Source organism: Gadus chalcogrammus, chromosome 19 (genome assembly GCF_026213295.1).
Source record: "Gadus chalcogrammus isolate NIFS_2021 chromosome 19, NIFS_Gcha_1.0, whole genome shotgun sequence".
In the NCBI taxonomy this organism is placed as follows: domain Eukaryota; kingdom Metazoa; phylum Chordata; class Actinopteri; order Gadiformes; family Gadidae; genus Gadus; species Gadus chalcogrammus.
Genome location: NC_079430.1, coordinates 13,528,593 through 13,547,167, shown reverse-complemented (window position 1 = coordinate 13,547,167; position 18,575 = coordinate 13,528,593). Strand labels below are relative to the sequence as shown.

The following is an 18,575-nucleotide window of genomic DNA, read 5'->3' as shown; positions in this document are numbered from 1 at the left end:
AGCTTTATTGTCAATTCCAAAATATGCGCCAAACCAATAGAGGAGTCAAAATTGCGTTGTCTCTGACCCACGGTATAAAAAGGATAACAGGATAAAATTAGGTAAAATAAAAATATTTACAATAAATGAATTCTAAATCTGAGGCCATGACTCTTAGCAGGAAACCGATGGATTGCTTACTCCGGGTAGGAAATGAGTCCTTAGCCCAAGTGAAGGAGTTCAAGTACCTCGGGGTCTTGTTCGCGAGTGAGGGTACTATGGAGCGTGAGATTGGCCGGAGAATCGGAGCAGTGGGGGCGGTATTGCGTTCGCTTTACCGCACCGTTGTAACGAAAAGAGAGCTGAGCCGCAAGGCAAAGCTCTCGATCTTCGTCGATCTTCGTTCCTATCCTCACCTATGGTCATGAGGGCTGGGTGATGACCGAAAGGACGAGATCGCGGGTACAAGCGGCCGAGATGAGTTTTCTCAGAAGGGTGGCTGGCGTCTCCCTTAGGGATAGGGTGAGAAGCTCAGCCATCCGTGAGGAACTCGGATTAGAGCCGCTGCTCCTTTACTTAGAAAGGAGTCAGCTGAGGTGGTTCGGGCATCTGGTATGGATGCCCACTGGGCGCCTTCCTTGGGAGGTGTTTCAGGCACGTCCAGCGGGGAGGAGACCTCGGGGAAGACCCAGGACTAGGTGGAGAGATTATATCTCAACACTGGCCTGGGAACGCCTCGGGATCCCCCCGTCAGAGCTGGTCATGTGGCCTGGGAAAGGGAAGTCTGGGGCCCCCTGCTTGAGCTGCTCCCCCCGCGACCCGACCCCGGATAAGCGGTCGAAAATGAGATGAGATAAATGAATTCGAAATAGTGCAAAATTATTCAGAATAGTGCAAAGGTAAGGCAAAAGAAAACAGTATACATAAACTAAAGTTTCAAACGTAAATGGATTGAAATGTGCAATATGAGGAACATAATGGTTTCGAAGTCCAGAGTTCTTGGGGGCAAATTGGGAGGGGGTTTCAGACTCCAGAGTTCGTGTGGACAGAGGGGAGGGAAGGGAGGGAGGTTAGAGAGTTGAGCTTCCCGGGCAGCGATAAAAGCCGTTTCCCAGTCTGGTGGAGCCGGCCCGGTGGCTGCGGTACCGTCTCCCAGATGGCAGGAGGCTGGGGAGGCTGTGTGAGGGCTGGCTGGGGTCACCCACTACGCCGGTGGCTTTGCGGGAGAGGCGGGCTGCAGGGTGCAGCTCCCACGCCACACAGTGATGCAGCTGGTCGGGATGCTCTCGATGGTGCCTCCGTAGAAGGAGGCCATGACGGATGATGGGGGGGGGGGGGGGGGGGGGGGGGTGCTCTTGCTCTCTTCAGCTGCTGAGCCATCAGCGGGTCCAGTTCGCCGATCAGCTGCTGAGGGACGATGGTGGTGGATGCTGAGCTAAAGTCTATGAATAGCATTCTGACGTATGAGTTTTTGGTGTCCAGGTCAAAGAGCAGAAGAGACAGCATCCTCGGTGGATCTGTTACCCCGGTCTGCAAACTGTTAGGGGTCCAGGCTTAGTGGGGAGGATGGATTTAATGTGAGCCATGACTAGCCTTTCAAAGCACTTGGCACGATAGTCATTGAGAGGGGATGGTGAGGGCTTCAAAGCAACAGGTATGATGGTGGTGGCTTTGAAGCGCGATGGATTATGAGTTCAGCGTCATCATCACCCTCTCAGTGAAGCACTGTTGGAGCACGTCGGTGCCCAGCGAGATGTGGCAGACAAGGCATCGATACGATATGATAATGCTTTATTGTCAGAGCAAGTCTGACATTTGTCTTACAGTCTAACCTTCCTGAATGTTTGAACCCTAAATCTCAGATTTGATTGTAGTGATTGTACTCGGTGTTAAGGAGGTGGTTGAGGTCGGAGGAAATGTTTTTAACCAATATAGTATGTTTTTACGGTAGGCTGATCTACATCTTTGACCTACATCTTTGAGCAGATTTACAATTGCGGGAAAAGTTGTAACTTTAAAGAAGCTTTAAAAGCAGCTATGAATAACAGCCCACAGTCAGAATGGTCCCAGCTCACCACGCACACGTCATCCCAAAGCGTGTGCAATGTGGGTGTTCTCAAGGAGACATCGACCGCCGTTCAGAAGAGAGATGTCTGAAGGAGGCTCTTGAGCACTAAACGACGCTGAAGTGAACATGAACGTCTCCAAAAGACCCCTGTGGCGTATTCCACCACGACGGGGCTTAAAAAAAGACATGGCTATTACCAAAGATCGATACATCCGGCTTTTGGAGGAAAATTAGTCTGCATTGTAGGCTAATCATTATAGCTTGAAGAGGGTCCTTACAGTGTCCCAGAGTAGCAGAAGAGACAGATTATGTTGCGCGTTAATGTAAAACAGTGAAATCTGAATGCATTTGGATGTGAGATGCATGCTTAATGCAGAGTGCCGCTCAGCATGCTGCCTGACGTGTCTGCAGTATTTCATCTGCGTAATATGGAAATAAACCACCACAAGATTCATACCACTAGCCTGGCTATTACCAGACCAAGCCAATCGTAGATGGCACGTTGTTCTGGGTAGGCTGGCGTCATTTTGTGATCAACGGGCCTAGTTCAACTGACTCTGTGCGCCAAAACGTAAAAAAAACGTATCGGAAGCAGAAAGAAATGTAATGCTCTTCTCCAGACCCTTGTGCAGAGCGAACTCAATTCGCCGGAAGAATGGGCGGGGCTACCCAGGCTACCATCTCACCAAACACTGCCTTAGAGCCACTTCTCCCTTGCGTGACTTCCAACAATGGCTGGCTAGTCATTCAGTCAGTCAATCACTCACTCACTCACAGGTAAACACCTGAACCACTACACAATCCTAGCTCACCTACCTCTCTAAGGACTGTCTGTTCTGCTGCAAATATACACTTGCCTCAATATCTATTCTCATATCTCAATATATCTCACCTCTTGTTTTGCTCACTGGTCGCATCCCAGACTGCGCTCTTCATATGTTTATGGTTTCCATATTACCTCAGATAGTTCTTGATGGTACCTCTGATATTCCAGATAGTTCCTCTGAAGCAAGGCCGTAATTAGAGGCACGCAATTCTACGCTCAACTCAAAACAAGCCCGGCAATAAGTGTTGAGCACGAAAGTACAAATTAGACTTTATGATGAGGAGGTGCAAGCACGCGCACGTGCACACACACACACACACACACACACACACACACACACACACACACACACACACACACACACACACACACACACACACACACACACACACACACACACACACACACACACACACACACTCTATGACAAACATATTTTATTCATGGTAATTATTTCCCTAATGTAAAAGAAACCTGACACTTGACAGGAATAATAATTAACACTCATGGACATCACACAAAAACACACACACACACACACACACACGCACACACACAAACACACACACGTTGTCTGACAGGGAGGTTTTAATACCCGGGAGACCAGTTCTCCACTTATCCTCGCACTCCCAACTCCCACACCAGACTCCTTCACAGCCCAGCACCTGTGTCTGTGTGTCTGCGTCTGTGTGAGACATTTAACAGGCACAGTTAACGCTACGCAAGAGATTTGAGTGTCCTTAGTAAATCGGTGAATAAATGCGGCCAACCTCATCCTGCGTCATCGGGACACGGAGAATGGGACTTCTGGAGGGGAGGAACGCAGAGGGGGTATGAGGGAAGAGAGGACATTGAGGGGGGGGAGTCAGAGCTGGGGAGGACCAATTAAGCTGGGCAGGTGTGGAGCTGTAGCGCTCATTATACGGTGCTCACGGAGAGATACTCTACACAGAACAGCCTGGGTTCACCAGAGAGAGAGAGAGAGAGAGAGAGAGAGAGAGAGAGGAGAGAGAGAGAGAGAGAGAAGAGAGAAAGAGAGAGAGAAAGAGAAGAGAAAGAGAAAGAGAAGAGAGAGAGAGAGAGAGAGAGAGAGAGAGAGAGAGAGAGAGAGAGAGAGACTCTAGATAAAGAATCGTTTCACTGAGTGTACTCTGAATATACAAGGGGTTCGTAAGAAGGAAGGCTAGGGTCGTTATCACGAGTCAAATTAGAACATTTTATCCATAATGAAATGCAAATTGAATGCAAAACCACTGGGGCTAGAGTTCTCTGTTTTACCCAGACTCAGCCAGGGTAAAGACCACTGGCTGATGAGAAACACCGAAACGACGGACCATCGTTACCAACGCAACAAGGAAAACGCAAGAAACAGGTCCAGTGGTTCATGTTTGTTATCTGTACGACTCCACCTATCCAAACCAGAGGAACCGCTCTGAGCCAGAATAAATCGGAATGCTGCGGCAACGATTCGACCCTCAGGATGCTTGTAACCCTATTGGTTTGACTCCCAGGAAACGGTTCTTGGTCCGAACTCCGATGGCCTCGGCCCCCAGTAGAGCCGGGTTAACTATAGAACCTACCTTTAAATGGACCACACCCTGAAGGTGTCCCTGGTATATGTATATACGTCACATTGGAGAGACGGTCTGTTTAAATGTACTTTTGCATGATTTACTTTTTTTTTTTCTGTCAGAGCATTTGATTTAATTATGGCCATCAAGATAGATGTGAGGACAATTTCAACGAATATGACAGAAATGGATTCTTAGATAAATTGCCTACCCTAGCTGGAAATTAGTGCTTAACAATATTTTAAGCAGCAGTTTGAAATCTCAACGCATGCCTTGATTTCTCTTTAGGAATCAATCAAGTATTGTCACCTTTTCTAACGGTGTTTTAATTACCTAGGTGTTTAACCGTAATATTACCTATTCTAAAGGAGAGGTTTAAAGAAATGTATGCTAATCCTATTAGAACACAAGTGTGTGGTTATTCTCTCTCTCTCTCTCTCTCTCTCCCTCTCCCTCTCCCTCTCCCTCCCTCTCCCTCCCTCTCTCTATATGTCTGACTCTCGTCTCTCTCTTTCTATGTGTGTCACTTGCTCTTTGTCTGATTGAACAATGTAATTAGCCATAATTAGTGTTCATTAGGGTGGGAGAGGTTTCCCCGTCAGGTGCCTGCTCTTGCGCATGTACACACATATGCTCATGTGCACGCACACACACACACACACACACACACACACACACACACACACACACACACACACACACACACACACACACACACACACACACACACACACACACACACACACACACACACACACACACACACACACGGTGGGAATTGAAACTACAGTACTTTTGGGCCTTGAGAGAGTCTTAAGAGGAGACTTAAGTGAGAAGACCTTGGTCTGTAAGACTCATCTGTCGAGGCTCCTCTAAAACCGCATTGTGTCCGTGGCTACTGAGCTTTACTTCTTTTTTTCACGGCGCAGTCTAAATGACTGCGGCATGTTAAACATTTCTCAAGAGAAATAAAACGTTGTGTCAGACATTTTAGATTGCATGCAGAGCTGATTTTATCATAACATTCATCGTCTTTCATTGTGTCCTTCAATTTGGAGGACAAAAGATGACATATTCAAGTATTAATTAAACTGATTTATTCATACGTTTTGCTGAGTTGTGTTCTTAGATTTTCCTAAAGGTTTTCAACAATAATCAAACCCAGATAAATCTGTCATATTATTCAAGGTTCCAGATTGGATGTTTTACAGGCTGACTCTATGAACTGGATGTCTTACAGGCTGACTCTGTGAACTGGATGTCTTACAGGCTGACTCTGTGAACTGGATGGCTTACAGGCTGACTATGAACTGGATGTCTTAGGGTGCACTCACACTAGGCCATCTGGCCATGACCGTTGGCCGTCGCAACTGTGGCCTGGCCACGGTAGGCTCTTGTACATACGTCATCACGTCGTAAGTAATACGTCATCACCAAGCGTCCGCTGCATGGACCATAATAAAGTCTGCCGCCAGTCAGAGTTTTAACAACAATGGACAACAACACAGAGAACACAGTTCGCACTTTGCTGAGTCTGTTGCTTATTTGGATATATGTTTACCGTTTAATGGGAAAGAAGGCTCGTCGCCTTTATTATGTCCGTGGTCGTCGCATGGACTATACGTCATCCAGCTCTGGTTGCGTAGCCGTGCGTGTGTCGGCTCATTAGCATCTGTACCGTAGCGGCCAGTACCGTAGCAGCACATCTCTCCCAAGTGGCCAAATTGGCCTGCCCTGGCCAGACTGGCCACACTCACACTGGCAGATTTGAGCACGGTTAGGTGTGAAAACGGCCACGGCCACGGCCAGATGGCCTAGTGTGAGTGCACCCTTACAGGCTGACTATGAACTGGATGTCTTACAGGCTGACTATGGTCTTGATGTCTTACAGGCTGGCTCTATGAACAGGATGTCTTACAGGCTGACTATGAACTGGATGTCTTACAGGCTGACTATGAACTGGATGTCTTGCAAGCAGACTATGAACTGGATGTCTTACAGGCTCACTCTATGATCTTGAGGTCTTACAGGCTCACTCTATGATCTTGAGGTCTTACAGGCTGATCCTAGCTCCATGGTTTGAACAGGAGGACCACGGTGTCGTCTCGGTGCGGGGCTCAGACCTGGTGCCTAATGGCTGACAAGCGGCTGAGCCGAGGGGAGGATCTGCTGCTGAATGGAAGACGCTCTCAGCAGCGGGGAGGGTGATGGGAGGCCAATACTGCCTCCAGCACCTAATGGCTGAACGGATGTGTGTCTCTATGTGTGTGCGCATTCCTCAAAGTGCAAAAGGATGTTATCTCTTTCCGAGAGCTTTCCCTTGTGACCACACACACACACACACACACACACACACACACACACACACACACACACACACACACACACACACACACACACACACACACACACACACACACACACACACACACACACACACACAGAGAGAGAGAGAGAGCGGCTCCCCCTTCCTCTCTCCCTCTCTGATTGGGGGACCTGTCATCGCCATGGCGACAGCTGCTCAAGTGGTTGATGGAGCTCCTCTGAAATGAAGCCAAGGGATGCCTGTCACACACCGACGTGTTTATACATGGGCGCACGCACACACGCACACGCACGCGCGCACACACACACACACACACACACCAGTGATGCGAGGTGAAGGTATTTTCTAATCCACGGTTTGCTGTAAACGCAGCCGACTGCGACTGGAACCGCCGCTGGGAAGCAGAATACAACAACGCCCGTGTCTGCTTCCCAAACCTTGGTTACAAAATGGAGACCCACCCCCTTCTGGCCATTTACAATCCTCCTTAGGCTAAAACACACATCCTTAATCGTCAGAGTCTTAATTAAGGCTTTTCTTCTTCAGATGAAACCAAAGCCATGAAATGAGTTATTCCAGGCCTTTGCTGCGTTGTGTTTCCTGCCGAACACAACAATGGCTTTAAAAGTAATTAAATTCGAGGGGAGATTTGCAGACGACCATAATTGCCACCGTCGCCTAAATGGTTCACAGCCTTAACAGCATGCAGGGAAGTGCAAACTATTATCAGCATTTAGTTTGGATTAATTAATTTGGATTAACAAACCCAACAACCAAATGCAAATGTATGACTTCATAGCATAAAAGAGAAAAAGGGAAATATAAGGGAAAGAAATAAAGACCAATTCGCCTGTGAACACGAACTACCAAGACAATAGGAGCAGACACAGGCTATAATAAAACACCCATCTTATGATGAATGAATGAGAATTAAATGTGCATGAAATTTTAACACAAACCTGTCCATCCAACAAGGATAACAAATATCAAGATAATCAGAAAGAAATGATGGATAGGCTATAAGGGAATTAAAGGATGCAATGCAGAAATCAAACTAAATATTTCGGAGGGCACACAAGAGAGAGCTGTTAGCAAAATATTTCACCCACCTTCCATAGCAATGTATGCATTAATATCAATCACCCCCATGTTATGAATACAGAAAGAAGCTCCACCACAACCGCCTCACCCACTGGTTACAACGTTAATCTAAGTGATGCTAGCTGCCATGTTGGTGTTTATAGTTAATATTCCGGTTGCCAGATTGTTATGTTACATTCCTCCAGCCAGAAGGGCTGTCAATCCGACCCAATTGGATTAGAGACCCTTAGGGAGAGCCAAGCCAAAGGGAAAGGCTTTATCTGTGGAACGAGATAACTTGTGAAAGAGCTGAAGCTAATTCACAAAACCCCGGCAGAGAGGAATACGTGCACGTGGAATACGAGCACTCTGTTACTGTGGGATGCATGTGAGGCACCTATGTCTGACTGAATGCTAACGACAGAACTATATGCATATCCTTTGCCTGACCTTGGAAATGGAGGTGGTGTGTGTGTGTGTGTGTGTGTGTGTGTGTGTGTGTGTGTGTGTGTGTGTGTGTGTGTGTGTGTGTGTGTGTGTGTGTGTGTGTGTGTGTGTGTGTGTGTGTGTAAGCCACTAATAGTCACTGCAATTCCACATTCCCGTAGACAAAGGAAAGTAGGAAAGTAACCAGGAGCCTCTAATTATCCCGGTGCGAGGCACTGTACGCTCGCAAACCGCAAAGCTAATAACCTCAGTCCTGTCAGATGCCAAAGAGACAAACTGCTCAAATACAAGAGCAGGGATTTTATTCTATTTTTACATCACCGCATTAAAAAATAAGAAGCAATGAGAAATCTAGTTTTCTTCAGAATAGGGAATCAACAAAAGCACAGAGCCGAATCACCCCTTCCACGTCACGTTCATCCGCTCCTCAGGATAGGCTGGCTCCGTGAGAGATGACCACTCACATCTACATTTACATTTGGGGCATTTAGCAGACGCTTTTATCCAAAGCAACTTACAAAAAGTACATTTGTACTTTTTGTAATGCTACACGGTGCTAAGTACTATTTGTAAGTGCCAGGACGTACAGCATGCAATAAGTGCGTACATTAAATGCCCACTCACCCCAGGGGTTTCTCCACGCGACTGCCCAGCGAGCCCACCACCTCTCCCAGAGTGCAGCAGGCCTGACCCAGGAAGTCCTGGAAACACAACACAGAAGGGGTTAAAGTAGGAGTGGGGACTTGCTACAACAGCTGGAGTTGCTTCAGCGCAACAGACAACACACACACACACACACACACACACACACACACACACACACACACACACACACACACACACACACACACACACACACACACACACACACACACACACACACACACACACACACACACACACACACAGTAAATGAAGCAGATTTACAGAATTACATAATTGATCAGGTTAATATTTAGTAATTTAGTAGACACTTGCATCCAAAGCAAAACACAGTGAATATGTTTATATATTTGTCACCAAGGGGCATTCAGCTCTAGCAGGCTTACAGTAAAACTGCAGACATCAGGGTTACTATTTACGATAAATATACAACACTATACATATATACATTATACATAAAACAATAACAATAGAGTAGTATTACAGTACAATACAATAGCATAATACTTAATACTACCACAATACAATACAAAGTGGTTCTTTTTTTAAAAGAATTCTAATCGTTTCCAATGCCTAAACAACCCCTCTCAGTGCCACATGGCGTGCTGTCCATCACACATCTCACTGCCAACCTGTCCGTCTGTCTGTGTCTAGACAGGCATGCCCGTCTGTTTGTCTTGGCCTTCCAGCCTGTTTACCTCTCATTAAGTGAACCCTGAGGCTGTGTCATGATTTGAAAATGATTACGAGACCGCAAGGGATATTTCCTCCGTCTACCCGCACAGTAACGGTCGGATGAGAGACCAATGTTGAAACCACCTTCAGAGGAACCCAGAGTGAACTGTCGGGAGAGGAGAGTTTGACCACAGCTACATTTAGACTGACCAGGGGCTGGCCTGGACAGATTCGTCCTAGTGATGTCAAATCACCTGTTGGGCTCGCCATGGCCGGTCACCAACCAACAAAAGAAAAGGGACGTAATGTGCAAATTTAACTGAAAACCCCTGGGTTTTATGCATGAGTTGAATGCTAAAAGTCCTAGACATTGCAATTATCCAAGGCAAATAACTGGTCCATCACGGTCGCATGTGGTATCAATCTGAAACCTGTATGTGTATGTGCATATCAAACAGGTATTCCTCAACAAATTACCTTTTTAAATCTAAAATCTGGATTCAAAAAGCGTGGTAGAATTTAGATATTTTTCTTGTTTGAAAAAGGTCAGTGCTTCTGCTTTCCACTCAATGCCTCTGTGTGTGTGTGTTTGTCTATCTGTTTATCAGTGTGCGTGTGTGTGTGTGTGTGTGTGTGTGTGTGTGTGTGTGTGTGTGTGTGTGTGTGTGTGTGTGTGTGTGTGTGTGTGTGTGTGTGTGTGTGTGTGTGTGTGTGTGTGTGTGTGTGTGTGTGCGCGCGTGCGTGCGTGTGTGTGTGTGTGTGTGAGTTTCTATTATTCTCTCCACCCTCCAGGGCTGCCAGGTGAGCAGAGTAGAGATCATCCGTTAATGGATTAACGTCGTCGCCTCAGCTCCCTGGGGCTGGAGCAGAGAATGGAAGGGAAGCCTCCACAAAGACGCTATCTCTCCCCCTCTCCTTCTCCCTCCGTCTCTCCCTCTCTCATGCTGCACTCTCCGTCTCTCCCTCTACTCTCAGTCCTGTATGTCTCTATCCCTCTCCTCCTCCCCCTCCCCTCCCTACCTCTCGCGCTGCACTCTCCCGTCTCTCGCTCTACTCTCAGTCCTGTACGTGTCTCTCTCTTCGCTCTCAATCTACACTCTCCTTCTCTCCCTCTACTGTCAGTTCTGTAACTCTCTCCCCCTCCCCTCTTCCCTCTCTCTACCTCTCACTCTACACCCTCCATCTCTCCCTCTACTGTTAGTCCTGTATCTCTCTACCTCTCACTCTACATCTCTCCCTCTACTGTCAATCCTGTACCTCTCTCCCCCTCCCCTCTTCCCTCTCTCTACCTCTCACTCTACACCCTCCATCTCTCCCTCTACAGTTAGTCCTGTATCTCTCTACCTCTCACTCTACACTCTCCGTTTCTCCCTCTACAGTTAGTCCTGTATCTCTCTACCTCTCACACTACACTCTCCGTTTCTCCCTCTACAGTTAGTCCTGTATCTCTCTACCTCTCACACTACACTCTCCGTTTCTCCCTCTACAGTTAGTCCTGTATCTCTCAACCTCTCACACTACACTCTCCGTCTCTCTAGGAGGAGAAGAAGAAGAAGGAACTTTATTGCCATTGCACACATTCAACAAAATTTGATCTCTGCATTCAAACCCTCACTTGCAACGGCAGGATCAGTGGGCAGCCACAGTGCAGCCCAGGAGATGGGGCGTAACCTAACACAGACGTTTTGGTGACCAGGAAGGAAGGGAGGAAATGGCTCACCCGGAGAAATCCCTCATGGACACAGGGAGACAAACTCCACATCTCCCAGCGTTTAACCGGGACTGTCTGCTGCGATGATTACCACTAACTGGCGCTGCGCCTGAGTGCCGATCAGTTTTAGTAAAAGCCTTGGTTATAATCTGTTTCATTTAATAATGCTGGGGCCACAGGCTCACACAGGCACATGACAAGACTCTGACAACACTGGATTTTAACATGATTAGGTGATTAACAATTGAAATATAACCTCGGAAATGTAACAATTATCGGAAGCTTGACATTTGAAGGTATGCATATCTATATATATATATAGATATGCATCTGAAGGTTAACGGTCAATGACGGTAGCAACATCAGTTGGTTATCAGTCCATGATCCAATTATCCTTCCTAATTGCTAGGAATAGTCCTTATTCCGAGTTAGCCTGCTTCCCTGTAGAATATTTTCTGAGCAAACGTGAACAACTTTTCCCAAGATGCAGCGGGAGGGAATGAGCTTCATCGGGCCCCAGCAGAGAGCCCGAGTCTTCTCATAGTGGGGTCTAATTGCCACTACGCTAATCACAGTTATTAATGGCCACTGCGCCGCAGCATAGCTAATGGAAGATGGTGTGTTGGTTTGACATGCTACCCTGCTGTGCTAGCCCACAAGATGATCAACATGTGTAGCGGAGGACAGATTACATTGCGCGGCTAATGGTTGCTTAATGACGAGGACGGCAACTGTGTAAACAGACGCTAACGCGTAGCATTAGCATCGCGAGCCGAGACCAACCCATCAAATGGAAAAACAAACAGTAGCAAGGAAAAGAGTGGATGTTTTTCCTGAGGCTGTGACACCGACGTGGACACACACAAAAAAAAGGCAGAATTAAGACTCAACACTTGCTACTTACGTGTTTGGAAAGGTCTGCGCTATTTGAGTCGACATCGTACCTAGAGAATGGAGGGAGACAGAGGCAGGAGGGTATTAGAGGCTAAGAAGAGTTACACAGAACCACTGAGAACAGAAAGACCATCAGACAATTACAGGAACAAGTGGACCTCTAAAAGGGATCAATCTCCATGAGAATTGACCCCAGCAACTAAAATACAGTCATATGTTGAGTGCTTAGGACGGAGAATTAACACACACACACACACACACACACACACACACACACACACACACACACACACACACACACACACACACACACACACACACACACACACACACACACACACACACACACACACACACAATTAATCATTTATATTCTTCCAATTGAATATTGATTGTCACATACATATGAATTGGAGATCACGTTTTTACAGCTACCTTAAAATGGGTGGTCCAGAGATTCTACAGAGTCTATATAATGTACTCTACTGTACACACTGGGCAGTTACTATTACAACTACACTACAAACTGAGGAGCTACCACTACTCCACTAATTTACGCTACAAACTGAGTAGCTACCACTACTCCACTACTCCACTCGACATACTGAGTAGCTACCACTACTCTACTCCCAGGTAGTCTTACTGCCCCCAAAGCTGGCCCCCAGCCAGGCAGCCTGTGTTCTGTAAAGCAGGGTAAACCTCGCCCTAACGTATAACTGTAATGTACATTACAGGGAAGCAAGAGAGACAGCGCACGTCGATCTCTCCTCCGTGGCTCTAGGAAGCTAATGCGCGGACAAATGCATTGGCTTGCATCAGGGCGACGCATCGCTAAGCTAATAACAGAGCTGGTGTGATCGCAGGGTAATGGCGGCAAATGGTCGCTGTTAGAGGAGATGATGATGAAAGGGTCTGACATTCGTGCGCGCACACACACACACACACACACACACACACACACACACACACACACACACACACACACACACACACACACACACACACACACACACACACACACACACACACACACACACAGAGTATAAATAGAACCGGGAACCCTACAATACTAACAGAAACATTGTATGTGTATGTGTGCGTGTGTGTGTGTATGTGTATATGTCTGTGTGTGTGTGTGTGTGTGTGTGGTCCATCCCAGCCAATAGGGTTCCCCATTTGTTGCGGCAAGGCTGTGAGTCTCTTAGCTGGACAGCTCCACCAGAATCACATATTTGTATTAACACTATTGGGCTTTAGCACCCAATAATAAATATATATAAAATAATTATGAGAACATTTTGTAAAGTGTGTACTTATTTGTCTTAACCTCGCTTTTTTATTAATGTTTTATCCATAATATTTATGATTTCAGTTTGACAAGCAACGTTAATATATGTTCCCGTAGATACGAAAATCTGTCTTTTAAAATCTCTCTCTCTCTGCCCCCATTCTTGTTAGTATATGACACACTTGACAAATACAGTGACAGCATAGCCAGCTGAGAACACACACACACACACACACACACACACACACACACACACACACACACACACACACACACACACACACACACACACACACACACACACACACACACACACACACACACACACACACACACAGCTTTCCCATTGACTTTAACCTAAGAACTATAAAACAGACAGATATTTACAACACAACATAAAACATGAACACAGCTGCACTGTGGCTTATCATGTGCACACTTCTGGAAACATCTGAAAAGGTTAACCGGCCAGGCCTGCGTCGTTCCGTCCCCCTCTTAATTCAATTCAGAATACCTTTATTGGCTTGAGGGAAATAAACATTCACATGGCACTAGCAGGTATAGATGTAAAACAAGCAGGAATGAATAATCATCATGATTATAAAAAAGAAATATAGAAATATTTACAAATAAATGTGAAGCATTAGATGTCAGCGTTAGGTTGAACATTACTGATACATGTTTTCCAGATGTACATGTTTGCACAGCTGATTAGTTCAATATGTTGGTTTTTGTTGAGGATAAGATAAGATATTCCTTAATAGTACAGCCAAAAACGTGCCAGGAAAGGTTTGAGTATGGGTATCATAAAACCAAATGTAGATGACAGTTTCTGTTCTCTCCTGATCTAGTCAAATGACATCCTACATCTAGACAGGGACCTTTGTCTATGTCTGTGTAGTCTGTGAGATTATCTACTGTATGTGTTTGTGTTCCCTGACAATAGGCAACAGGTATCAAACTTGCACGTACAACTCTCTCAGTTTCACACACAGATACATAAAAAGATACAGAGATACAGACCCCCACACACAGAACCCCACCGACCCACACAAACACAGAGACCCACACACACAGAACCCCACAGACCCACACAAACACAGAGACCCACACTCTCCTGGACTTACAGATCAAGCCTCAGATTCTGCCGCTCTTCGAAGAAGTAGTCCAGAACGAACTTGCGAACGAAGTCCGGGTTCAGCGTGTTGTCGATCACTTCTGTCCGCCCGAACTTGTAGGAAGACAGAGATACGGACCGGAAGTCAGACACAGCAGGCAGGAAGTCAGCCAAATGGACAGGAAGTCAGACAAAACAGGCAGGAAGTCAGACAGGCAGGAAGTAAGACAAGTTGACAGGAAGTCAGACAAAACAGGCAGGTAGTCAGACAGGCAGGAAGACAGAAAAACGGACAGGAAGTCAGACAAGATGAACAGGAAGTCAGACAAAACAGGCAGGAAGTCAGACAGGCAGGAAGTAAGACAAATTGACAGGAAGTCAGACAAAACAGGCAGGTAGTCAAACAGGCAGGAAGACAGAGAAACGGACAGGAAGTCAGACAAAATGGACAGGAAGTCAGACAAAACAGGCAGGAAGTCAGTTAAACGAACAGGAAGTCAGAGAAACAGACGCAAAGTCAGACAAAACAGGTTGGAATTCAGACAAACGGATAGGAAGTCAGACCAACGGACATTCCCCTTTGACCCCTATTTGACACCATAATGACCTGAATTCTAATTCACCCTTGGGATAAAGCATCAATAACGAAATAGCAGCTGTACATTGGTGCTACGTCATGCATAGTGGCGTTCAACTCTAGTATGTCAACAGGGGGTAAGCTGGGTACTCTGTTGGCATTTCAGTTGTTAATAATTCATGCAGATGATTGGTTATTCAGCACTATGAATCACTGAGAATGATTGGGTCGACAAGATTTGGCCCCTACATTTACATGCATGATTATTCATGAGTTGGAAACAAGGTAAAAGATTGCGTAGAAATCAGGTGCACACACTTACACACACACACACACACACACATGCACACACATATGCACCCACACACACACACACACACACACACACACACACACACACACACACACACACACACGTCAAAAGCAAAACAATATTATATTATTTAACTTTAAACACGCTTTTAAATCAACCCCATCACTGTTCTGTTCATAACAGTTCTGCTGAAAATATTAGTTTTCCTCTGATGTCCACCTCCTTATAGTCACTGGAATGAACCAAACATGTGAGTTTACACCGTTAACAGTTGAGTCTGTTTTAGCACGAACACACACGATGACATCAGGATGAGCCATTCATGACGATGTCATCTGCGGTTTGTGTCAATACCTCCGGCCCTGAGGGACTGGGAGCGTACACACACACACACACACACACACACACACACACACACACACACACACACACACACACACACACACACACACACACACACACACACACACACACACACACACACACACAGAGTCCGCTCCGTTTACCTCATCCCCTGTTTACTCTTTAGTCATTCAGCAGACGCCTTTATCTAAAGCACCATACAATTGCAGTTCTTTTCAGATACAGGACAGAACGGATCCAGGTGATCAAACAATCATATGCACTCAAACCTCTGTTACTATATATACATAATGATAAATTAGAAATATATAACTTCCGTCTTTTTGGATTTAATTTGCATAGGTCAGTTCCAGTGGCGGCTGGTGGTTTTTAAAGTGAGGGAGGAAGGACTGCGCGCTTGGTTGCCATTGGCCTGCTTGCACTGTTGGTGTATGGTGGCATAAGAATGTGAGACTCAAGTTGTTTCAGGGTGTTTTGGTGAACTACAAAATAGTAGGGAGGGAGTTATGTGAATAAAATGTATAAAAAGACACCAGTGGCATCACTGTAATTTGAGAAGGAAAGGATGCAAAGCATATTAGTCAAATCAGGCCTACTATTGATTTGTAAAAGTAAATAAAAAAATCTGGGCCTATCATTGGGCCTATTTTTGCCCTCACTGACTGAAGTTATTTAGCTATGTTTATTTTCAGTTACAATTGCTTGTAATGCTACCAGTAGCCTAAGTCATGGGTACCTAGCAAACCATGTAGCACTCACAACACTGACGTTGCCATTACTTCTGGTGACCTTGATTTTGGGAAGTGGTCTACCTCTTTCATTGGTCGCTAACTTAGCACTGTAACTGAATGAATGGAATGCTTTTTGTAATAAGACGTTAACAATGTCCTCCGTTTCCAATGTCTCCATTGTGCATTTAGGATCTCGCTATCGCAGATTTCACTTGCTCTGCGTCTCTCAGACTGAGCACCGCGGCAACGCAGACCGGGTTTGTTATCGACAGCGTTGCCAGATTGGGCAGATTTCCCGCCCAATGATAATTCTTCCAGCCTAACATGGTTAAAAGCAGCCCAATTGGGTGGGAAATCGGACCAATCTGGCAACACTGCTCAACATCCAGGGATCCTGCTTATTGGTTCATAGCGCAGACGGATAGATTTTTGCGCGAATCAGACCCCTTAAGGTCCCACCCACTCAGAGGAGGATTTTCCTCCTCTCTCCCATTGAAACCCATGTTATCCACCGGCCGCCAGTACTTTCGGGAAAATGAATGGGAGTGGACGGCGGCGGAAGGAGGACGTTCCTCCCTGAAGTAATTGTCAATAGGCGATAGGGGGTGCTAATGTCCCTTTACCCAGGGAAACGAACATTATATATTCAAAGGCAATAAAGTAGTCATATTTAAGGGCATTAATTCATTACAATAGTCTGGGCAATCTAAATTTTTTATTCTCAACAATGTTAGGGAGGATCTTCCTCCCTCTCCTCAATGGAGAAGCCTCCACTGGTCAGTTCGGAGGTTGCGGATGAAGGGACAGTAAATCAACTGTGAAGGCACTTCCCAGAATGTGTGATCACAAAGATGAAAGCGCTTTATTGTCATTTTATTTGATTCGGGGAAGGCACACATGATAAATGCTCTTAGGCAGAATCAGAACTAGCAAGTTAACTGGTAAAGCTTTTAAAAAAAGGTACAATAAGTAGCCATTAATGCCGTTAATGCAGTAATAAGCATTAACTAACAACTAACCCCTGGGTAAATAACAGTTAACTCATGGTATTGTAATAATTTACCATCGGCTTACCAAGGCATATTTACTAATTGTATTCATGTTAACTAAAGTAATGGTATTTATGTTTACTCATAGTAATCATGTCTCTCACACTCACACACAATCTTACCTCTCTCCACTCCTTGTTTCCGATGCCTTGTGTGTAGAGCACGCAGACTGTACATAACAAACAGAGCAGAGAGAGAGGATGAGAGCTAAACCTAATCAAACACCGATAGGAGGAGACATTCCTCACACGGCCTAAACAGAAACAATCATTTCCCTGTGCCTATCATTTCCGATGTTATCTAAACACACAATCATGCCTTAATTTAGAAGGAGTGAATTCATTCCCTCCTGGACCACACACACACACACACACACACACACACACACACACACACACACACACACACACACACACACACACACACACACACACACACACACACACACACACACACACACCATCATTTCCTCTCACTTTCCTCTCTCTCAATCTTCTCTCCGTCTCTCTTTTTTTTCTCCCTTCTCCCTTCTCTCCCTCCACCCCCCCAGTCCCCCTCCTCTCTACCGTGGTTAATCATCATCATCATCATCATCATCATCAACAACCTCTTGGTTTCGCCTGCCCTCCTCCTCCTCCTCCTCCTCCCCTCCTCCTCCTCCCTCCCCCTCCTCCCTCCCCCTCCTCCTGCTCCTCCTCCCCCTCCTCCCCCTCCTCCTCCTCCTCCTCCTCATCCTCACAGTGAGGAGTCACGTCTGAGGATGACTCAAAGAGGCTCATCTGAAGTGCTGACCCTGGGATTTGTGTTGACGTGTGTGTGTGTGTGTGTTTGACGTGTGTGTGTGTGTGTGTGTTTGACGTGTGTGTTTGACGTGTGTGCATGTCAAGCGATATGAAA

General features: G+C 46.0%; 1 protein-coding gene across 1 annotated transcript in view; it reads right to left on the bottom strand.

Moving 5' to 3' along the window:
- LOC130372270 (copine-8) overlaps positions 1 to 18,575 on the bottom strand; it is a 58,605-nt gene that overhangs the window by 28,309 nt on the left and 11,721 nt on the right. The window contains exons 4-7 of the mRNA XM_056578203.1: positions 17,801 to 17,847; positions 14,656 to 14,759; positions 12,251 to 12,290; positions 8,922 to 8,998 (exon numbers count right to left, since the gene is read on the bottom strand). Coding sequence (XP_056434178.1) covers positions 8,922 to 8,998; positions 12,251 to 12,290; positions 14,656 to 14,759; positions 17,801 to 17,847 — 268 coding nt within the window. The remainder of the gene's footprint in view (positions 1 to 8,921; positions 8,999 to 12,250; positions 12,291 to 14,655; positions 14,760 to 17,800; positions 17,848 to 18,575) is intronic.